The sequence below is a fragment of the Onychomys torridus genome, chromosome 17, assembly GCF_903995425.1.
Source record: "Onychomys torridus chromosome 17, mOncTor1.1, whole genome shotgun sequence".
Taxonomy (NCBI): domain Eukaryota; kingdom Metazoa; phylum Chordata; class Mammalia; order Rodentia; family Cricetidae; genus Onychomys; species Onychomys torridus.
This window is the reverse complement of record NC_050459.1, coordinates 32,979,895-33,004,612: the sequence shown is the minus strand read 5'-3', so window position 1 is coordinate 33,004,612 and position 24,718 is coordinate 32,979,895. Positions and strand designations below refer to the sequence as shown.

The 24,718-nt window shown below is 40.7% G+C and overlaps 1 protein-coding gene across 2 annotated transcripts in view; it reads right to left on the bottom strand.

The window, feature by feature from the left end:
* The window catches only part of Tusc3 (tumor suppressor candidate 3), a 168,454-nt gene extending 144,162 nt beyond the window's left edge, over positions 1–24,292 (bottom strand). The window contains exon 1 of one of the 2 annotated variants that reach the window (XM_036166563.1): positions 23,935–24,292. In XM_036166563.1, the coding sequence (XP_036022456.1) occupies positions 23,935–24,072 (138 nt within the window). In that variant the 5' untranslated portion in view covers positions 24,073–24,292. Of the gene's footprint in view, positions 1–23,593; positions 23,745–23,934 lie in introns of those variants that run through there. The other variant, XM_036166562.1, reaches the window with a different exon arrangement.
* Between the last annotated feature and the right edge of the window lie 426 nt (positions 24,293–24,718).

The following is a 24,718-nucleotide window of genomic DNA, read 5'->3' as shown; positions in this document are numbered from 1 at the left end:
TCTTACTATTTTGAAACCTTCTAAATTCATCTTAATTTAACATGGTTGTTCCTTGGGAAGCCATTCCCACCTGAGATTCCTCACAGACCTTTCTCATTTTTCAGCACCACTACAAGCACACACATTCCAAATTGAGTCCCCAGCCTCCTCACGGATCAGTTGTGTGTTGCTTTTTAAGTTCTACTAAGTGGCCTTTTTGCTTTGTTTCAAGTTCTACTGACTGGCCAATTTCATAACGACAAACCTATACACTTGCTCTTTATCGACTTACTTAAACAGAATAATACTTTATAAAGTTCACAACTGGGAATACTAAAAAAGAAAAAAAAATTAAAAACTCAAATATCAGTAAAGCATCTAAACATATTTAAATTGCCACACAAAAATGATGACATTAAAACTGTTAAGCCACCGCTTGCATTGTAAGTTGCTGTTTTACATCTGTTTCAAAAACATCCCCTGATGGACCAGGCAGACTAGTTATACCACTGGTCAAAGGACTTGACTCCACGTGTCCTGATGAGGTGAAAGACCCATTCCCAATTTTCTCTCAAAAACTGTACCTCCATGGAGAGACATTTAACATATATAATATGTTCTTCCAATAGCTGTCCAAGGAGAGAGAAAAAAACCACAGTGGTTGAATAATTAATTATAGTTCCCTCCACAAAACAATATAATTGGTATAGTAATTAAAACAATTTAATTAAAGTCTCCAGATAGTGTGGCATGTGGAATAAACTTACAGTGGCTCACCAAAGGTGATCACTTCTAGTAAAGATAAATTTGCTCTGAAGGCTGGTAAGATGACGGCAGAAACCCGGCAAAGTAAGTTTTAGCCTGTTAGCCAATGAAGAGTGGAATGAGAAAACCAACCCCAGGAAGCTGTCCTCTGAACACCACACACACATGCCAGGGCACGTATGTCCACAGACACATCATGCACATACACAATAATAAAAACAGCATGTTCTCACACTAGGAAGCCAATTCCATTCCAAAACAGTAACATTTAGAAAGGCTTCCTTAACGTAAATATATGCAACAACCTAGGTAACAACCACACACCAAGTCTAGGCTGCTTTAGTATTTGTTTACTGTTGTTGTCCTAGTGTGCCATACAGTAAAAGTATTTGCTACACGTGATATATTTTTAAATACTCAGAAATCCACCATGAACACCAACCTTCCCTATTCCAAGTGAAGCTTACTACATAACTTGCGGTACACCCCATATAACATGGCTTTCATTGTTTCCATCTATCAACCCTCTCTAGCTTTCAGATCCAAAGTAACAAACAATCCAAAGCGACAATGAAGTCTGTGCCACTGTAAGTGTTACATGCTCCATGCCCTACTTCACCAGGAATCCCAGCACTGACCTTGTGTCTGTTCAGAACCTACAGCAGTGCTGGTACAGAAGTGCAGTATATATCAACCTGGACCCATAAATGCTGGTTTCAAAGAAACAAACAGATGCACAGCTGCATCAACCACACTCAAGGAGCTATTTCCACCTCAAGACATGTCAAACATCTTAGCAGTGCATTTTGATGTTAATAATAACTTAAGAAATACGACATTTATGGAATGAAATGGAATAAAGGCAGAGAAAGAAAACAAGGTCAGAGTCATTGCCAGTTGGCATGTGTCATCTTTAAGACACTTAAGACACTTCTGTATTAATTCCATCATCTGACAGATGCACAATGTGTCTCTAAGAGGCTTTCTAATGCCAGGATTTCCAGCATGCTAAAGAAAGGAGCTCATCAAGCCACCGTGTCCAACAAAACACACTTTAGCAGAAAAGGAACAGATTGTCATCAACTAATGGACTCATGGCAGACCTCTGCACACATCTTTCACAAACTTTGATATCTTGCTTTAATACAAAAACTTTCTTTAGGAAACTTAAATGGAAGCTTTGATGATGAATTCAAATAAATGTCTAATTGAAATGTTTAAATTTTAAAAATGAGAACAGTCTCAAAATCTGAAATCAGTAATTGTAACTGCTGTGGCATTTCATACATATTTTACCAAATAAAACATACACCTCTGATTCACATTTACAATCTGCCTTCAATTGAAAATGTATTTCAATCTTGAACAGTAATGTTGTTGCTGTTGCTGGTTTTGTTTTTATTTTGGATTTCAAGACAGGGTTCCTCCGGTAATGTTATTTTTTAAAAGTGTAAACATAAAATTTTTATCAGTAATGATATTAACACATACCTCCTTATCCACTAGGTGGTTTGATAATGTTTGCTAGGTTTGAAGATACTTGCTAGATGTCTAACACCATGAATAATGCTAACCTCTAACTTACTACCTGCTGCCCTGTGCATTCATACTGATAATACGTTTAGTTTATAAATTAGGTACAGTAAGAACTCAGCAGTAACTGGTAAAATCAAAACAATTAGAACAGGGAATACTATACTGAAAGCTCTGTGGATGTTACCTCCTCACCCTTCCTCTTTCTCTCTCCCTCTTCCCTGGCCCAACCATCTGTCTCATCTGTTTCTCAATAGCTAGTAAATGACTGGCTAGTGAGAGGCATATACATTGTGGATATACACATAGAGTGTGGATATACACATAGAGTATGGATATACACATACAGTGCGGATATACACATACAGTGCGGATATACACATACAGTGCGGATATACACATACAGTGCGGATATACACATACAGTGCGGATATACACATACAGTGCAGATATACACATACAGTGCGGTGCTGTGGATATCGCTCTGTGTAAATAAAGTTCTGATTGGCCAGTGGCCAGGCAGGAAGTATAGGCGGGACAAGAGAGAAGAGAATTCTGGGAAGTAAAAGGCTGGAGAGACACCGCCAGCCGCCGCCTTGAGAAGCAACATGTAAAGACACTGGTAAGCCACAAGCCATGTGGCAAAGTATAGACTAACAGAAATGGGTTAATTTAAGATAGAAAAGGTAGATAACAAGCAGCCTGCCACGGCCATACAGCTTGTAAGCAATATAAGTCTCTGTGTGCTTTCTTGGTTGGGTCTGAGCGACTGTGGGACTGGCGGGTGAGAGAGATTTGTCCTGACTATGGGCCAGGCAGGAAAACTCCAACTACAGTGCGGATATACACATACAGTGCGGATATACACATACAGTGCAGATATACACATACAGTGCGGATATACACATACATATATGCTGTGGATGGCATACATATACATACTCAGTGTGAATATACATATTCAGTGTGGATATACAGGACAAAGGGAAAACTCACATCATGAGAAAGAAGTAGGACCATGAGAGATGCTACTCAGACAGCACACAATCTAAAACTGAGTTACTGACTTCTAAGTTTTCCACTTAATATACTTGAACTGTGGCTAAACATGAGCAACTGAAACCATAAAAAACAACAATGAAAGAAAAGGAGAACCACTGCATATCTCAGGAAGAATTTTTGAAATAAAACATATACCATTCTTTTATAGTAAATATATGTGAATACATGACATATCTAAATTATTTAATATTTAAACTAGTTCCATGAAAAAATTCCATTCTATTAGGAAGTGTGAATATCATTACAAAGTAAAATCAAATGCTTTCAGTTTACAAATACTTCAACAACACTGTCCACTTATATATGTTCCATTATTTATACAAATGGCGATGTAGTATTTAAAAAACATCAATGGGTGTATTGGGTACTTTGTTTCATTTTGATTTTTTGCAACACTATAAATTGACCCAAAGATATTCCGCCATCCTCTTTTTCCTTAAAAAACACTGAAACTTGGGGGGGTGGGGGGGGGGGTGTATCACTAAGTTGCCTAGGTTGGCCCAGGAGTCACTCAGGCAGGCCTTAACAGTTGATCCTCCTGCCTCACCCTCCATAATAACTGGGATTACTAATCTACTTGGCAGGCCTAGGCCTACTTTTGAAAAGTAATCTCAAAACTAAAATTTCCTAAAAAATGAACTCAAGAAACATTCCAATAAAAAACGAAGTACTCCATGGGCAGTAAGTAACCTTTCCCAAGTTAAACTTTTTTCTTTCAAAATAGCCTGATCAAGTAATAACAAGAGGATAGTTAATCTCTCAGGAGTCTTCCCACATAACTGAGATGGAGTAGAACAGGTTTCTGAGGTTTTAAACTGGCTACGCCTTCTGTTTTCCCAGTGACTAACACCCACATAAAATCTCGTGTGGACACAGATCGTAACAGCTACCTCAAAATCTGGGGGCTGAGACAACTGTACAGTGCTTAGGAGCACTGTGTTGACCCCTGAGACCCTGAGTTCAGATCCCAGAAGCACACAAGTAACAGGTGGGAATGGCTCTCATTGACAGCTGCATCCCAGCACTGAGGAGGGCAGAGACAGGACTGCAGGTGTGTGCTAGACCACAGCCTCTTTGGGAAGCTGAGGTGGGCGGAGCCAGCAGCCACAGCGGCGCTTCAGTCTTACAAAGATGGATATTACACAGAGAATCTGGTTTGTGTTGTCTTTGGGATTTTTAACTACAAAAAAGGATTTGATCATAAAAGCTGTTGAGTTAAACAAATATGTAAATTTTAAAGGTACCTTGACTTCAAAATTTGGATATAAGGATATGTTGCTTTGGAAAAGAGTCTCTGCTTTTGTTTCCACAGAAAGCCAGAGGCTGTCGATTTGTTCCAGATTAAGATACATCAGGTTTGATCAGCCAAGACCACCTGAAAGGTCTCCGATGACACCATGGCCCAGATGATCTGACATCCAGAATGGTTTCAAGGCAACTGGCTCAGAGGTTTACCCTCACGGACTACTCCATAATCTTAAAATTTTCTTTGTGTCCCCATAAGATACAGCACCCCCCCTCCAACAGGAAGTAGTAAGAAAAACTACACCCAAATTCCCAGCTGGCTTTGGAGATGGAACTGGCTCACTCCTTCTCTAAACCCAAGCACATTGATAACAGAAAAGGTTAAAAGATTCTTGTGTCCCAAATCAGAAGAGCCCTCTGGTGTGGGACAGAAAAAAACCAACATTTTATTTAAAACAGGTTGATTATAAATGCAATCTCTTTCTAAAGATAAAAAAGGAGATATGATATAGATATGATAGGATGAATGGGTAGATTAATAAACTTACTTCTAAAGAGCAACAACTCATTTAAAATGTTTTACATTGGTATAGATTTTAGTCTATTGATACAAACTTAAAGTTAATTTTGTTATACTATGCATATATTTCTACTCTTGTTTAAGGTATTATGTTTGTACAGCTCATTTAAAATTGTAATAGATAATTAAAAGTAGATTAATAGTCATTTATGATAATCATACTTGTAGCCATGTTAGTTAAGTTTTATAGGTATACATAGATATATTTCAGATAGACAGGTAATCTTCAAACACTTCAAAGGTCTACAGAATATGGCATTTAAAATATTTTTAAAATATAAACTTTCTGGACAGTGAGACATGTCTGCTCCTGGCAACACCGATTTACTTCAGAGAGGAGGATGGACATTGAAGACACTTCATATCTTATCTTCACCTTGGCAAAAGTAGCCATTTGGACAAGAAACTGATCTTGCCTGGACTGCTTGATCAACTGGACATGTAGGACCCATAGAAAGGTGACCACTAAACTTTGCTTGACAAAATGGCCCTTCAGGTTCCTGCTTCACAGAAGAAACTGCCAGACATTCTACAGGACACTGAGAGAAGTGACCAAGAGACTCTAGCCCTGTGGGCTGAAGACAAATGCCCCAACTTTACAAAGGAACATTAGGTGACTGTCCAGCTGCCAGCTGTCTCTGTCTACCCTGCAAGAATCCCAAAAGTTGCTTACATCCTTCTCTCATTTCTCAGTTAATGTTATATCCTTCTGAGGTCTTTGATATAGTTAAAGACTAGATAGTTATAATTTTCTCAGTTATGATAAAAGATAAGTTAGATATAAAACCTTAGACTCACAAATATAAGACAGATAGGATATCTTCTTTAAAATTGTAACTGTAATTCTTGCTTGATAATTGTTTTGTTATTTGTAATTTTACTATGTAAAGTTAACCTTCCTTTTTTAACAAAAAAGAAAAGGGGAAGTGCTGTGGATATCACTCTGTATAAATAAAATGCTGATTGGCCAGTAGCCAGGCAGGAAGGATAGGCGGGACAAGAGAGAAAGGAATTGTGGGAAGTGAAAGGCTGGGTGGTAAGACGCTGCGAGCCACTACCATGACAAGATGTAAGGGACAGGTAAGTCACGAGCCAAGTGGCAAAGTATAGATTAATAGAAATGGGTTAATTTAAGATAGAAGAACTAGATAACAAAAAGCCTGCTACGCCATACAGTCTGTAAACAATGTAAGTCTCTGTGTGCTTTCTTGGTTGGGTCTGAGCGACTGTGGGACTGGCAGGTGAGAGAGATCTGTCCTGACTGTGGACCAGACAAAAAAAGAACTCTAACTACAAGAACCGGTTTCTGAGGTTTTAAACTGGCTACGCCTTCTGCTTTCCCAGTGACTAACACCCACATAAAATCTCGTGTGGACACAGATCGTAACAGCTACCTCAAAGTCTGGGGGCTGAAACACTGTACAGTGCTTTGGAGCTCTGTGTTGACCCCTGAGACCCTGAGTTCAGATCCCAGAAGCACACAAGTAACAGGTGGGAATGGCTCTCATAGACAGCTGCATCCCAGCACTGAGGAGGACAGAGACAGGACTGCGGGTGTGTGCTAGATGTGAGACAAGCAGAAAAACTTCAAGCTTCAGCTTTAGGGAGAGACCCTGCCTCAAAAGAGCATATACACTAGACACATACATACCACACACATGCACACACAAACACACTCATCATCAAAACAAATTCACTTCCCTGAAACAGCATATTCAAAATAATATAATTTCAGATATGTAAGACCAACAGGACAATCTTAACTGTAAAATGAGAACCACTAAGACCCTAAGTGTGACCCTTTGTAAGGCATGTTACCAAAGAGTTATCAAAATCATATTTTAAAAAAAGTCTAGAATGACTTTGAGAAATAAAATACCAGCTCCAAGAAAGAAAGAAAGAAAAGGAAGGAAGGAAGGAGGGAGGGAAGGAAGGAAGGAAGGAAGGAGGGAGGGAAGGAAGGAAGGAAGGAAGGAAGGAAGGAAGGAAGGAAGGAAGGAAGGAAAAAAGGAGAAAGAAACAGACATGCTTAAAATTCCCTAAGGAAAGGCCGAGGGTGACCGTCCCTTCTCAACTCTACCTTCCACAGTGAAGGCAACTGCCTTTCCCTCTCCTCTAAGAGTCTATCAACAGTGTCAAGATGGCATGCTGTGGGGAAGTGGTGCTCCATACCATGTCTGCACGCCTCTCACAGCTTTATTTTGAAATATCTGTAAATAAGTATCTGCATAAAAGCTTCCAAAGCAGGGCTTCCCTCTGCGTCAAGAGCACAGACTCTTTCCCTACCAGAATGATGGAGCTCTGGCTCCTGCAGCGCCCAGCTGAAGGGTTTTAAAGTGGCTCATTCAACAGTCAGCCTAAACACAGGCTTTCCCGTTGTGACAAGAGACTGCTGAGTACTGGTGTGTTGAGGGTCACCTGTGTGCTGTGTCCTGAGTAAAGTACTACTCTCAACCCCTTTCAGCTCCCTGTCTCCCTGGCAGCAGAATCCCACAAGTGCAGCCAGCCAATCCAGGACTTCTCCCACACTCCTTTACATAGCTGCTCTACTGCTGCAAACACAGTCCTAAAGCTGGCAATTACTCCAACACACAGCAGTGATGCTGACAGAATAATCCCAAACCCCTTTGGGGTGAACAGACAGCATGCCAAGAAAAACAGGCCATACAATCCTAAAGCAATATAATCAATGAAGAAACAACAATAAATAAATGAAACACATGCTAAAATAACAGAAAATGAACAGAAAGCAAAGTCTGCAAAAGGTTTAATATAAATCAAACATAAGATCACAAAGCTATTGTGAGCAGTCAGCTAGCTTCATACTGTACCTCCTGATCCCCAGAGATTCACACATACAGTCACTCTCCCCTTCAAGTCTAAAAGCACAGAGAGGGATGATTAATTGGGAACAGCTTTGGTGTCAATTCTGAACTTAGTGGTACAGTTGCTAGGGTCCTGATTTAGAGTAAATCATCCTAATCTATACAACACTGGAATTTACTTAGCTCATCTGCAAAACTAACTCACACTGAGGTGTGTGGTGAGATAATACAAAATAATTAGAGTATGCCATATTGTGGGAAGTATGTTGAGCATACCGACAATAAGTAAATTATTACATGCTTTAATAAAATCTATACAATTACATGTTTTAAAATTACCCCTGTGATGATTCATCTTGACTGTCAACTTGACAAAATTCCCAATCACCATGGAAACCAGTTTCTGGTATGCTGTAAGTGATTGCCTAGATTAGGTTAACTGTGGGAAGACACTTGGTAACTCTGAGTGGTACTATTCCATGGGCTAAGATTCCAATCGAATAAAAAGAAGAAAGGTAAGCCTAATCAGCAATTGCCCTCTGCCTCCTGGGTAGAGGCACAAAGGAGCAGCAGCAAAGGAGCACACACAGTCCCTGCCATCCATGATGGGTTCCCTACACTGTAAGCTGAACTAAGAGTTACTTGGTCTTGTATTTCATCACCGCAACAAGACAAGTAACTAATGTAATTTACAAATTAAGGAAGGCAGGCAGGCAGGACCCCATTTAAATTTATATAGCTTTATATGTTATAAACATAGTCACAGCATAGTCAAACCAAAGAATACATTCTTTCATCTTCTATCAAGCCTCATCAGGAAGATCAGTCATCATTCAATGACATAAGTTCTCACACACACACACACACACACACACACACACACACTGAACTATAAGACTATTGTTTTAACACTAGAAAAATAGTAAAATGAATGCTAATGTGTTCTAGAACATAAATTACCTTGGGAAAAGGAAACATGAGGTGCTGAGCCAGACTTTCCCTATCCTGCAAGAGTAACCCTTGGGGTGGGCTGAGCAGTGCATGAGCAATGCTGACACAGGCAGCTCTTCTTAAACTGGGGATGCTCTGGAAAGACCTTTTTAACCACTGTGTTATACGTATAGTCCAAAAACTCATCTTTACAAATGACTGGATATAAAGTTTAATTTTGAATGGAAATAAGTTGCGTCTTAATTAATGAAAAGGTGGAAGAGGTATACTAACAGTGTAGAAGCTAACTTCAGGAACTGTAGAAGTCCGAAGCAGGAAGGCAATCAGCCTGAGACACCGCCCTGCTCGGTGCCACCAGAGCAACAAGCCACGCCATCAGTGAGGCAGTGCTGGACGCGGAGAAGCAGCCTATAAAACTGCACTAACTCTGCAGCGAAATTACTCAGATCTGGGTGGTCACTGCAAAGCCCTTCCCTGCCGCTTGTGTCAGTCACCAGATCTCACAGCTACCCCAGAAACAGCCCCACCTTACACCAGTTATCTCAGCAAAATTATTAAACACATCCTCTCTTTTACTCTCCAGTGTCCTGGTTTGAATGATTAAATTACACAGTCATCTTCCTTCTCAATAGCTGGCTCCTTCTGGCTATAAGCTATTAACTTTGCCCTCATCCAGATGTCAGGATAATTATATAGATATTCCGAGATGAGTTAAATAAACTTTATGTGTATGTGTTATGTGACTTCACTAGCATTACGCTACAATTTTTTATCTCAAAATCATATGAGGAATTTTCCTCTGATTCTGGCTTAAATTGGTCTACACTAACAGAAGATATATATACTTTCTATGAAAATAAATTACCTGTATATTTTCCAGCAGAGACTGTGGAAAATGATACAAATGGAAACAGCAGAGTACAACAGATGAGTGACTGAGGAATTAAGCTGCTTATCTATCTTACAGTACTTGCTAACACAATACAGAAGCATCTCAGAGACATTTCTGCAGTAGCAAGATTGCAAACAATTTGTCTCACATAGTCTTAATCCAGTAATTATGTCAGTCACTCAAGGTTGCCCATGAGTGTAATTCCAGCACTCAGGAGACTGGGGTGAGAGAACTGGCTCAGAGTCAAGGCCAGCTGAGGCTCCAACAGTGAGTTCTGTACCAGCCTGTAGTACAATGTACAGGCTGCTACCTCAAAAACAAACAAACAACTATCATTAAACATTTATTTCTCTAATTTTGCTCATTCAATATGAAAGTAATTACACAATAGGAGACTTGCCAGAAGTATCTGACCTAAAGTGGGTCTGCCCAGCAACATTTACTTAATAGTTACATCATCTTACATAACTATAGAAAATAGCCCAAACGGTTAGCCATAAAGCCAAGAGGCTAAAGCCTGAAATGGAACATGAAGATGTGGTGTGCTGGCTAGTTGTATATGTCAACCTGACATGAGCTACAGTCATCTGAGAGGAAGGAGCCTCCAGGGCGTTTTCTTAATTAGTGGTCCCTGTGGGAGGGCCCAGCCAACTGTGGGTGGTGCCATCATTGGGCTGGTGGTCCTGGGAACTGTCTGAAAGCAGGCTGAGCAGGCCACGAAGAGCACCTCAGTAAGCATCACTCCTCAATGGCGTCTGCATCAGCATCTACTCCAGCTCCTGCCTACTTGGATTCCTGCCCTGACTTTCTGCAGTGATGGATTGTGATATGGAAGTGTGAGGGAATAAGACCTTTCCTCCCTAGGTGTTTTGATCACAGTGTTTCATCACAACAGCAGTAGCCTGAACTATGACATGAGGAAAGAAAGAACAAGGGAATCTCCACTGACAAAATCTAAGAAAAGCTTATCTAAACTTAAACATCAGAATCCAAGGGGTTTTGTGTTTAGAATATCATATGCTTAATGAAAGGTAAAAGAAACTACAAATATATATGTTCATATTTATCAGTGGTCCTGGAGTTACAAGACATATAAACCTAATTCAATCTAGTTTGATAGGGGTACGGTAGTTCACAAAACAAGGAAGACAGAGCTAAAACTGCGTTCAGGGGTGTCTAGACTTGACTGCTGCTGTCTTACTCCCCTAGCTACACTGAAGGAGCACAATTCTGCTGCATCTTATTTATGTACCAGCCATGCCAAAACCAAAGAGTGGCACAGACTAATACCAAGATACTCACTGAATGAATGACAAACTCTTTGGATTCTGCTTAGCTTCTATATAGCAGTTTTCTATGCCAGAAGTGATAGAGAATGGAAGATACATCCTTCCTATTTCATAAGCCAATTAGCAAGGCCATCTGCTGGCTATTTCCATTTGGACCATCTCTCCTCCTCCACCTCCTCCTCCCCTTCATACACACACACCCACACACACACACACACACACACACACACACACACACACACACATTTAAGTAATAGGTATATATACAAACTCAAATGTGTATAGACACTCAAAACCTGTTCATGTAAGATTCACAAAGGACCAACTTCTTATAAAATGTACTCTGTGCCTGAACAAACAAGTATCTTTATTCCCCCTATTTTCTAATCAATCCATCATATAACAAAATTTTTTGGCAACTGCTATACTTAACTAAAAACATACTTAAGAAAACGACAGAAAATTGCTCAAATTAAACACAAAGCAAACAATAAGTGAGCATCTGACAGGATTATAATAATGAACATAGGAAAAGAGAAAAAGAACAAGAATGAAGATGCTGGGTGCTTCACAAGAGAATATGGGTGTTACGAAAGCCCCCAGAAAGGCTGGTGAAAACATAAATAACTGTTCAGAATGACTTTAGAAGGATGCACATCAACTGCAAATATAGTCAATAGTGCAACACTTGCCAAGTGTAAATGTGAGACCACGACTCAATCCCCATATCAAAACCAAACATGCCACCTGCACCTAGAATCATGTTCCAAAATCTAGCATACACATAATAACTGAAAATATCCTACTCCATTCTCATACAATTTCACTGAAAAAAAAATCACCAAAAAAGTATCAGCTTTACTTATTCTTTGTTAATTTCCAAAATTCATGAAAGTTTATAATTACCATTTCAAAACCATGACCAATTATGAGCTGGAGAGAAGGCTCAACAGTTAGGAGTATTTGCTATTTTTCCACAGGAATCAAGTTTGCATCTCAGCAAAGCACCCAGGTCAGACAGTAATTCTGTCATCAGGAGATGGGACACCCTCTTCCGGCCTCTGTTCGAACACATAAGCATGTGTCATACACACATACCACCCTACACATACCCATACGTAAATACATAAATCAAATACTTTTTAAATAGCTATGAGAATAGTTATAAGAATATGATCAGCTAAAAATGTAATTGTGACGCCTTTTTTATTTTTCACTATGTAATATTGTTAGTCCTTTAAATTACATTTCTAAGCAGTTCTCTTACAAAGCACTATTTAAAGAAAAGGAAACCTAGTATATTTGAGGAATAATTAACTAGTCCTTTAATATTAAGTACATAACTTTGGGCAGAATAGCAGGCAAGGTTCCATGAAAGATTGGAAGATAAAGGACCGTAAGCTATTTTTTAGCCACATTTAAAAGAAAAAAGTTCTATGAAACATTCACTGGACTGTGCACAGTAGGGTTAAGTAAATGATTACAAAGCTGAGCCATATGGATAGTGAAAAAGATGTTATCTTCAGTCCTGTTTGCAAAGTAAAATAAAACTTAAATAATATTTCCTAGACTGCCATATAGCATTTTTCAGTATTTTCACAGTAGGGCTAGCCAATGAAATTTGCTCCTAACCCACAGAAACATTCTTTTACATGCTGTGATAAAAATATTCTAGCAATACAATTTCTGTATCTCATGTAAGAAGGGGACATCCATTAAATAGTTATTGAGTCCCAGGCTTTATTCTAGACAAGGTAAAGAGCACACTGTGGGCAAATCCTCCTCTAAGTGTACAAACAATGCCATGTTCTGACAGTGTCATCCAGAGAAGACACTGAGAATGCATGCCAATAAGTCAGTTTGGAGGCTCAGTGGCTTTTAATAGATGCTAGGTAAAGGTGAGTGTTCTCCAGGTACAGTATCTCCCAAGATGCACATGCAGGGAAAATGCATTACTCTAAAGTGAGCATATTTAAACACACAGAAGAGGTGGGACTTGTCATAGTGGTTTTTTTGTTTGTTTGTTTTTGTTTGTTTGTTTGTTTGTTTTTAAGTAAGCTATCTAAGTAAGAAACTGAATATTCTCCTCAGTGCCTTCAAAGAACAAATTCTACCCACAGCTAATTGTTCAGTGAGGCTGAGGTTTTAACAACTCATCTCTAGGACTGTGAAACAGTAACTTGTCATTGTTCAGAGCCATAAAAATGTGGCACTTTGCAGTAGGAAACAAATACCAAAATCAACCAGACTTGTGTGTATCCTTTCTACATTCCTAGTCTCAAGAGCACACTAACACTGAAACTCAGAGGAAGCCTTTAATGCAACACAGGTGAGACCTGGCAACAGCAGTGGACGGTAATGGTGAAGGGGTGGTCTCATGACCAGAGAAAGATGGGAAAAGATCAGATCGTGTCCGGGCACTCTCATGGCACTAAGCCGACGAGGAAATGCCATCGAGCTTGTGCCTATAAAGAGAAAACTGATAATGATAATTATCTTTAAGACAATTTAGAATAAAAAATATATATATAATGCAGTATATTGATTGAAATGCTAAGCCACAGCAGGAAAATGACATGAGAGGTCTTTCTCTACAACTGTTCATAATATGTTCATGTAGTCATTGTCCATGCACAAAAAACACTGGTTACTAAAAAGACATAAGCTCAGGGGCTGGAGAAATGGCTCAGTGGTTAAGAGCACTGGCTGCTCTTTCTGAGGAACCAGGTTCAATTCCCAGCACCCACATGGAAGCTGACAATTGTCTATAACTCCAGTTCCAGGGGATCCACCACCCTCAAAGATTATATACAGTCAAAAACACCACATTAAATAAATAAACAGAAAGTTAAATAAGTAAATGAATAAATAAAATTTAAAAAAGAAAGAAAAGAAAAGCATATATCTGCATCCACTCTCTCTCTCTGGCAAGCAGTAGAAGGAAAGTCCTAGGAACAAAGTCAGGGACCCTTCCTTCTTTCTACCTAGCCTCCTGTAACAATGCCACCACATGAAGATCAGTCAAAAATTACCAGCTATGAAAAAGTCCCCTCCTCCAATCAAACACCAAATCTGAGGGCATCATGACTGTGGATGTCCAAGGCCCCCAGACGCTGACAAATATACTTCTACTGCTTTGAAGCTAGTTTTCACTGTCCAGTGGTCCCAATCGACTAAGGCACTACCACATATATGTAAGAAAGCCAAACATTTGAAAGCATCCCTGAGCCACCATATCTCTTCCTTTATGAGACTAATACACCTCTTCAAATGGCATTCTTTATCCTACTCTTTGTCACCTGATTCTATCAATTTTCTTTTCAGCTTCTTTCCCAGCTACCATCGGCTAAATTCTGCTCCCATTAAGAACAAAATTGCTTGCTGCCTTGCTCTCTTTTCCTCTCAGCCTTCTTATTCACTAACTGGATGCATACTGATCCTTACAGTAAAAGTGATCTTGCTAAATCCAAAGGACATTTTTTTTAAACTATACAGCAGACACCATTCATGGAGATTTGTCCTTGAAATATTCTCTTTTGTGACATTTAAGCTCAAGCAGGGTTCTTCCTAGCTCTCTAGTAATATAGTCTTTGGTTCTTCCACATAGACACTGTTGGTACAACACCAAATTATTAGCATGTTTCAGGATTTAGTATTGTCTTCAATTATCAACAACCATGAATTCATTAACAATTACGCTAATGATTTCTAAATCCATTTCATCATCTACTCAAGTTCCACATATATTCTACTGTCACCAAACATGCAGCTTTGACTTTCACAAAAGCATCTCACAAATTAAAAACTGAACATATTATCTTCCTTTCCATTTACTACTTCAGGGAACATAATTGTGTTTAATTAAAAACTAGAGTCACCATTCTTGACCCCTCCCTTACCCCACACAATCAATTACCAAGTGCTGTCTTGTCTGGTTCCTAAACAGCTCTGCAATCCATCCTTTTTTCCTTATTTCCCTGCCACAACCAAGTTCAAGTCAACACTTCCTCATATTTTTGCAATACCTCTTAAGAGACTACTGTTACTTTTTCTAATCTCACCTCCCCATCAAAGCTATTCTCCACATCACACTCAGAGAAGCATTTCTGAACATAAACTTCACCTCCAGAATACAAAACCCTCCCAGTCTTTCTACTGAGTTTTAGAATGAAGCTGTATACTTTTACATAGCCCATGGATTCCCTGGGACTTGACCCCAAGCCTCCACTCTAATCTCAAGCCATGACTCCTCCATATAGTGCTTATTAGTCTTAGGAACTCCTTCAAGTTCTTCAAATCTGCTATTCTTTGTCATATTTTGAGCCCTTTATCAATGCTTTTTTTTTTTCTTCCATTCGCCTGGAGCGCTCTCCCTTTTCACCGGCTTATATCCCTTGGGTATCTGCTCTGTTTTCAGCTTACCCTATGTCTTAGTTTGCTTTTCCATTGCTGTGATAAAACACTGACCAAACCAACTTGGGGAGGCAAGGCGGCATTTAAAATGACAGTTTACAGTCCCTTATGAAAGGAAGTCAAGGAAGAAGCCTAGAGGCAGGAAGTGAAGCAGAGAAGCCAAAGGAATGCTGCTTGCTACCTAGCTTCCTCTTTAAGAGAGGTTTTAATTGTATACTTTGCACAAGCCTATTTCAAATGTTAGCCAGAAGAATAGATGATCATTGTTGAGCTAGAGATGGCTCAATTCTTTTTTCACATATGATCTTGTTAAAATATGCCTGTATCTGTGTCTTGGGTAGGCTGGATTGCTATACCAAGCTATCATATATAAGGTTCTTAGTTTGCTTTCTATTGCTGAGATAAAACATGAGGACCAAAAGCAACTTGTGGAGAAACTGTTTTTGTTAATCTTACAGTTTACAGTCTCCCTAGAGACAGGAGCTGCAGCTTACTGGCTTGCTCCTCCTGGCTTACTAGGCCAATTTTTTGTATAAACCCCAAGGAATCAGACCAGAGGTGGCACCATCCACAGTGGAGGCTGGACTCTACTCCAACATCCATCATTAATCACAAAAATGTCCTCAGACTTGCCTACAGGCAATGGGGGGGGGGGGGACAGAAGGGGGACGACCAACCAAGATACAGAAATCTAGAAATCCAACACCAGGTGCCAATATGGTCAGGTTCTGTTGCGGATTCCCTTCAGCTGGCCAACTGGTCTGCCTTTTTAACACTGCATGGCAAAGGGAGCAGGAGCTCTCCCTGCAGTCTCCTTCATGGAAAGTCACTGATGAGGGACTGAAAAGTCAGGACCTAATCACTCCCTTCATCTCTGTAGCTATCACTTGCAGGTCAGGGTTGAAGCTGTGAGTTGTGGGGAGGGGGTTCAGGGGCATTCACTCACTGCGTACTCTAACTGAGGGCACAATAGAGCTTCTCTGCTCTGCTACTATTTATCATTTTCTAGCACAATCTAAGACTGTTCTCAATCCCAATTTGTTACATTCAGCATGGTATACTATGGTATTTGTTCATTATTTTAACAGATTACTCAGTTTATAACCAATTGTATATCATCTTTAAATTTTGTCACAAAATTCCTACAGATAAAAGAAGTGGCTTGCCAATGCTTGGCTCCATCTGCAGAGAAGATTCTGTACCAAATTATTTCCAGTAGTTGAACAGAATCCTACTGATAATGTTACGCCATCTTTAAAAACACATTTCTAAAATAAACAGCAACATTCCCATTCAATAAACTGGGTACAACTTACTTAATTTATGCTAGTGTGTTTCTTTCCATACACACACACACACACACACACACACACACACACACACACACACACTTGATTTCTCATGGTAACATAAAATACAAGTGTCCTTCTCATCTTCAAATGTCAAACACAGTAGATAGTTTTATATAATGAATTAAAAGTTTAATAACAAGCATTCCAATTAGAACTTCCTTTTATTTTTACTATTTTTCAGTTCACTATTTTCTTTAGGTGCTATTTTGTGTATATTAAAACCTAATGCTTTCAAATCACTCTATATGCTTACTGTTAACCTTTTCTTCCAAAGCTTAAAAAAAAAAAATCACTAGGAAAAACAACTTAGGCTTCTGAATAACATTTTGAAACTTTAATTATTTGATCTAAATATCTGTGTGTTTATATATCTGTATAAAAGCATGCTACTTTAAAGAAGCTATTCACAAATCCACGCATAAATCCCCAGGAAATTTTGTGCAGCCGGCTTCCCAGGGCACTACACTCAAAACTCAAGATGAGAATGACCATGATACATTATACAAGTAACTGGATAAAAATCGAGTTCTTAAATATAGATCATTTAATTTCCATTCAAATAGAACTATTAACAGCAAGAAGAAACCGGAAAGACCAGACCAGAGAAAAGAAGGAAGGCTCGCTTTTAGATTTGCTCAATGCCAGATGCCTCAGATCTTGGTCAAAATATTTAAATAAAAACTAACTGGATACCAGTAAAGATTTCACCCACTGGTAATGCACACACACAACAATAAATATGTGTTGTTCATCATCAACCTGTTTTCTAACAAGCACTGCATTACTCCTACACTTAATCAAAGGAAAATTCTCTATCTCAGTAGGATTGCCATGGTGCTTCGAGGGATTCTTATGGAAATAAGAACATGCAAAAATAATGTAGTATCAGTCACAAGGAATAACAGCTCAAATCCAAGACCAATGAATATTCATTCAGGGCTAGAAAGAGCAAGGAAGCAAGAAGGTTAAAAGCAATCTATGAGACTGCACATGAAGCAGATATGTGGCTGTGGAAGAAAACACCTTCCCAACGATCCCTTCTGACAAAGCTCCTACCTCTAATTCTTTTCTTCAAGGGATTCTGTAGAAGGATAGGACACAGGAGGTCCAGGTGCCTGCAGATAAGCACTTAGAGAACCAGAATTGGTAAGCTTTTTCCTTCAACAGAAGGAACTGATACCTCTTCCCCAGAAGGCTGGAGTGGATGTTGTTTGATAACCTGGTGATCTTTGGCTAGCTTATGGAGGCAGCCCTCATCTGAATCTCCAAAATCCTGAGCACTGCTTCTCAGTCAATAGAACCCATCCTTATGCTTATTACAAACCCTTCCTCCCTAAACCCTTATGCTGGGCACAATTTCTCAGTCAACAGAACCCGTTCTGTTGGAAAAGGTCACAGGTGCTTTGCTAAAGAGATGTACTTTGCAAGGGAGATCCGATGCCTGGATGCCTCTAAGCTTTGTTGTGAAAACTGTCACCAGGAAACTCTTTTCCAAAGTTGTACTCTCTTTAAAAATGAAAAAAAAAATAAATAAATCTCTTGGTACCCGACTCCAGAATTTTGAGCCAGCACTGGCTAAGTCATGCTGAACTGAGTTTCATTCTTACCTTATGCAGATAGATCCCCTGCTAGCAGTTGTGCTGGCCAGGACCTCCACAGCTTTCTACATAACCTGTGAGTGGAGGGACAGATTGACTTGGTTTTGGACTATCTTTTCAAGAATGCTTGTACAGTACAGCCATGATGGAGCGTGCACTCTGGAAGGAAGGTGGTGTGTGTGTGGGGGGGGGGGGTTCAAGCTTAAAGAAGACAATATTTCACTCTAAAACAAAGGTCAAATAGAACCACTTGCTCTCTTCAAAAGATTTGGGTTCCTTAACCTCAAGGTTCCTTTCCTGCAATGCACCTCACTACAGGAGTGAGCAAGCTCTTTGGACAATCCTTTCCATGTTATCCTCTGTCAAATCAAAGTGAAGCAGCCAGCACAAATGGTGACACCCTGACTCAAATCTTCTGAAACGGAAGTTTATGCAATAGACTAGAAAATACTAGCATTGTGAGTCATGAACTCCCATGTATTAGAGTCCTGGGACAGTGTGCCACAGGGAAGACAGATAAGGGTGAGCCCCACCCTCAACCCTCAGGGTCCACAGGTAGCAGGAAGAGACACTAGGCTGAGTTGCAGACGTAGCACTGTTGAAGCTCCCTGTAGCAACAGGGATGTTTCCTGAGACCCACGGTAGAGTCAAGGTAGCAACAGTAGCTGGAGAAGCAGAGACAGCCAAAGCCACAAGGGAGGTCACAAGGCAAGAGCCACAGCAAAAGAAAGAGGCAGCTGAGCAGTTCCAGAGAGGGAAATCAAGGCAAGCGGAGGCCAAAAGGCAAAGGCTGGAGGAGAGAAGACTGTAAGGAAGAAAAGCCACAGGTCCTGGAAACTAGAAAGGCTCCTGGGAGCTTACAATCGTAAGAGGCTTAGGGATGATAGGCCAAGGATGTGTAACTCTGGCTATAGTCAAGGGCCTGAGAAATCCTAACACAGTAGGCCCAAGAATGCCAATACTAGCAGCTGTCAAGAAGCAACTACTCAGACATCCACAAGACCTGTAATGTTTGTAGACCGAGGGGGTCTCGGAATTCTGGGCCTACTCAAGAGCTGTAACACCATGGGTTTGATCTGTTACTATTACTGTGGTCCATAGCTGCTCATTGCTATCCAACACCACCAATGACAAAACACGAAACTGTCAGGCAAGCACTGGAAGAGCTTTCCCTCACAGACCCAGTATTCCTATCTCCATAGAGCAATTGGACCACAGCAGCTGATGAGAGCAGAAATCATTTATTTGGTGCTGTGACGCAAGAACTGCATGGCTTTCCCCATCACCTCTGAAAAAGTGGCAGGACACACCATCAGTCTGGGCTACTCAAGGTAAGGCCTGTTGTTTTTAATCAGCCTTCAACATGCTAGCAGATAACAGCTAAATTAAATCACACATCTTGATATGTGTGTGGGCAGCAGCCTGTTGTTTACTACACAGTTGTGAAATTTGTACTATAGTCACAAACTGTCTCCTCTACTTCAGTTCTAGGCTTCAAATATACTAGTTACCAACATTCAATAATACATTCAAGTCTCTCATAGATGAACTATTAGAACAACTGGATATTATTATACATTCCCATGTAAATGCTCTTTACAATTAATGGTACACACATACATAAAAGGAAATGTTTTAGTTAGGACACATGGAAAAATTGGTCCTCTCTCAGAAAAGACCTGTGAGCTACCCAGGCTTTCACACTGCATATGCATTATCACCTACATATTGCGGCCTATTGATGAATCACACTGAGCAGCTGCAATAAATTATTCTAACAGACACTTCCAATGTTTGGCATATCACTAAGTCTACTGGAAAACACTTTAAAGCACCTTTTGACATAATCAGAAGAAGTCATCAAAAATTAAAAACAATTCTAAATGAAGGTGATTAACTGGTTAAGTATTAATGATGTAACAAAACGAGAAACTGCAAATTTTCCCACAAAGTCCTATCACCTAGCATGACAAGGGTTCAAAAGTTTGTTGATAATGGCTATATTCAATGTAATTAAGGGAAATAACTATAATAATCTTCTATCGTCTCCAGCTACTCAGTGATTTTTCTTGGGTATGATCTTCAACAGAAAATATAACAAAACTCATTTTAAGGAATGTAAATGTCATTTTATGAAGAAATGTGTACAAACATGCATAATACACACAGGTGTACACAACATACACCAACTATGAACTATACTAACATGTGTGATGGAAAAGCGGGGCACTTTAACAACCTAAGAACTTTAGATTTCAAGTGTTTTATAATATAGTAATTTATTACAGAGCCTATTACCATTTATTTTTGTAGAGTTTAAGAAAATTTTAAAAAAAAGAAAAATTTTAACTCTCAATTTGGAACCCCATCATATTAATACTTGCGTTTTATAAGCATCACACGATAGTAGCTAACACTGTTTTCACTTGCTACTATGTGTGAGGCACTGTAATGGACATTTTATACAGTCTTCACCTCAGTATCCTAAGGTGGAAGTACTTGGTGTCTAGATTTGAAAATAAGCACTCTAAACTTCAAGGTTAAGTGCTTGCCACCTGGCTAATCAGAGATCCAGTTCCAACTGGACCATCTGTCTGCCACTCAAAAATCCATGAGATGTTTCTGTCATAATCCTTATTAAAAGCAAACACCACCCATTTTCCCAGTTTAACTTCAGACTTTAACACGGCTTGCCACCTAAAAGAGAAAGCATGTTCATGCCAAGTTGCTATTCTGACATACAAGTCAGTTACGTCTATTTTAAATTACGTTCCAACAGCTATGCTTTCTGATTCAATGTTATGAGATCTTGTACTGACAATTGGGTTCTTAGGCCAGGAAAGAGGAAAAAACAAAAACATCTACTGGAAACAATGCTGGACTGCCATTTTTTATCATTTCCAACAAAGTATGTTTTTCTTCTAGAATTAGAAGACATCAAAGTTTGTGAACTAAATATCATTCAAGACACTTCAAGAGTTTAATTTCCTCTCCATTTTCTTTACATACACTAGCGTTCCCTGTAATATCACCAGAGTATTGATTCTCTTTCTTATGAAGAGGGTAATTTGGGAAGACATCCCTTTTCGATCTCGAATCATGTTTTCCCCCCACCTTTACATTTGTGTGTCTGTGCATGTACATGTGCCAAAGACCATGTGTGAAGGTCAAAGGATGGTTTACAGGAGTTGGTGTTCTCCTCCATGAGGGTTCCAGAATGGAATTCATTCAAGTCATTAGGCTTGATGGCAAAGGCCTCCACCTCAGTGCCTCCTAATCTCTTCCTTTTCCAAAATAGCTCTTCTAACTTTTAAGGAAAGCAAATATGTACCGTAAGCTTAATTATTTAATTATAGTAAGTCTCCCAACATTTTACATATTGAAATGACCTCAGGATTGGTGATGCTAAGGACCTATGAGCCTGTAAACTTCCTATTATGTCTCCCTCCAACTTACAGTGGTCCTGGCCACATTCTTAAGAGCAAAATCATCACAAATCCCACGAAGTTCCTCATCAATTTCTATCGCCCTGCTTTGTATACAATCCCACCCACCCACCCCAAAAAAATGCCCGCTGCAAACCTTGGACCTTACTCATGGACTGAACTTAAAAATATGGAAAATATGCCACAAAAGAGAAAGTGCTAGAAGATCTCATTTGTGTTGGAAGTGTGAATTTAGCTGTGGTGCTTCTCCAATCTCTTACCAAAACACCAAGAACTTTGTATGCTCAACTTTTCAGGAAAAGAAAGAAAATTTCAAAGGGGAGGGCAGTTCTTGATACCCAAGGTTATTTCAAGCAAAAGTAAAGAGTGGGGACTGAAGAGGACTCCACTGCTAAAGAGTACCAGTTGTTCTTCCTGAAGACCTGGGTTGGATTCCCAACACCCATCATACCCAGCTGCAACTCCAGTTCTACAGGATCAAATGTCAGAAGCCTCCTGGGACACCAGGAACCCAAGTGGTGCACAGACATGCATGTAGAATGAATCTTAAATGGTCTTATTAATGAAATCAAACCTGAGGCCAGTTATTGGGGTGAATGCTGGAAGATCAGAGAGACAGAACAAACCAGTTTCCTCACCTCGCCAGTTCCTCAGCTGGTCTTGTTTCCTCAGACTGCAAGATTCTGTGTCCTCATCCCAATGGCTCTCAGCTGAACTGCTGCTCCAAAGCCTAAAATCTTAACCAGCCAAATGCTTAACTAGCTCCGGTGCCTGGTTTTCACACCTTATATCTTTCTGTTCTCTGCCATCACTCCCTGGGAGTAAAGGCTCTCTTTCTGGGATTAAAGGTGTGAGTCACCAAGCCTGGCTGTTTCCAATGTGGCCTTGAACTCACAGAGATGCGCCTGGCTCTGCCTCCCAAGTGCTGGGATTAAAGGCATGTGCTACAACTGCCTATCCTCATGTTTAATATTGTGGCTGTCCTGTTCTCTGACCCCAGATAAGTTTATTTCGGCAAAACACACAATATTTCGGGGAACACAATACCACCACACATGCATGCAGACAAAACACACACATAACATTAAAAAAAATGTTTTTAAATTAATGATGAGAAGAAATTACTATTCACCTGTGAAATTAGTTTTACTCACTCTCTACCTTACTAAGGGAATTCTGGTAATAAATTGAACCAGAGTCAGATTATGAGCCCCATGTAATTGTGTAATTTCAACAGTAAAAACCACCTTCCCCCATATAAAAAAAAAAAAGTATTCTTATCAAACTGATCTACAATTAGAAACTCTAGTCACAATTCCACAATCAACGTTTTTGTGAAGCGACTAGACCAGATTTCCACATTAATTCTGCAAAACTGACTTCACAAATAATTCTTACAACTCATTTAGATAACGTCAAACCTCACCCTCAAAACAATGGTGGGTTGAAACTGAAATCAGGAGACCCAAACTTCACAAACAAGTACAGAGTAACAAAAATAAATAAATTCGATTGTTCTCTCGATTACACACCGAGTTGAACACAGAAATAAGCATTTAGTTCTACAAGGGTATAATTAGGAATGCAGAATAACACACCCAATATGACGTCTTAACATAAACAAGAGAGCTGAATAAGAGGTAAATCGTTCCTCTGTGCTTACAGGTACTTCCAATGGGTTATATTCACACCCAGCATGTCAAGGAACTGCCAAAAGCCGGGCCTACACCTGAGGCTCAGCGCAGCCATGCATGGTCTCGGAGGCATGGGCTTTCAGTCCGACTTCAGCCCCCACTTCCTGGATGTAGGAATAGGGTCACCCTCAGCATCCACAGCCTGGGCCGCCCCAGGGACACGCCCCACCCGCTCCCGCCCACGTGGCTCCCGCCCCCGGGCGCCAGCGCCCTCATCCCGCTGCCTAGCAACGCGACGGGGCTTCCTAGCAACGCGGCCAGCACCAGCCCGCCCCGGCCCTCAGGCGATCGCCCGGAGGATGCAATCTACCTCCTTTTTCTTCTGTCCGCCCCCGAGCTGGATGCAGAGCAGCAGCAGCAAGAGGAGGAAGGGAAAGCTGCCAGTAGGCAGGTAGCGCAACCGGCGGCCCGCCTGTCTCCTGCGTGAAGGAGCGGCCCTGGCACCCATGGCCGCAGGGCTGTGTCTCCTCCACGCGCGGTAGCCGTGCGCGCCCAGCTCCTACCGTGCCCGCGCCCGCCGGGCCGGGCCAGTCGCCAGCAGCCTCTTGGCCAAGGCCTCGGGGTGGCAGCGGCTTCTCCAGGGAGCTGGGTGGAGGCTAAGGACGCGGAGGAGGAGACTGACAGCGCATCCGGTTCACCGGGAGAGGGGACCGGGAATGGCGCGGGATGGAGCAGGAAGTGGGCGTGGCGAGAAGGCGGCTCCCGTGCGCGCGCGTCTGAGCTGCGCTCGCTCTCAGGGTCTTCCTGTGTGCTAGCCAGGGGGACCGGCGCCCCTTGCCTTCACCTCTGTGCCGTGTCTGAGCCCTCCACACACACACACACACACACACACACACACACTGGGAAGCAGGAGTGTTCAGTGAGCCTATTCGTCCAGAAGTCCACCTGCATCATGAGGCCATCCCATGGGCGTCTTGGTTCTCTAGCCGCCAGAAAGCTCCATTCCCATTGAGAAGTTGGGGACCCCGCTGTGCCTCTTGAGCCCCCACCACACTTAACAGACAGCTTAGTCTCCTGGATGCATTGAAAGTGCTCTACAACTTTGCCTTGGTTTCTTCCACCATCCATCAAGGGCCTTAGCAATCAACATAGCT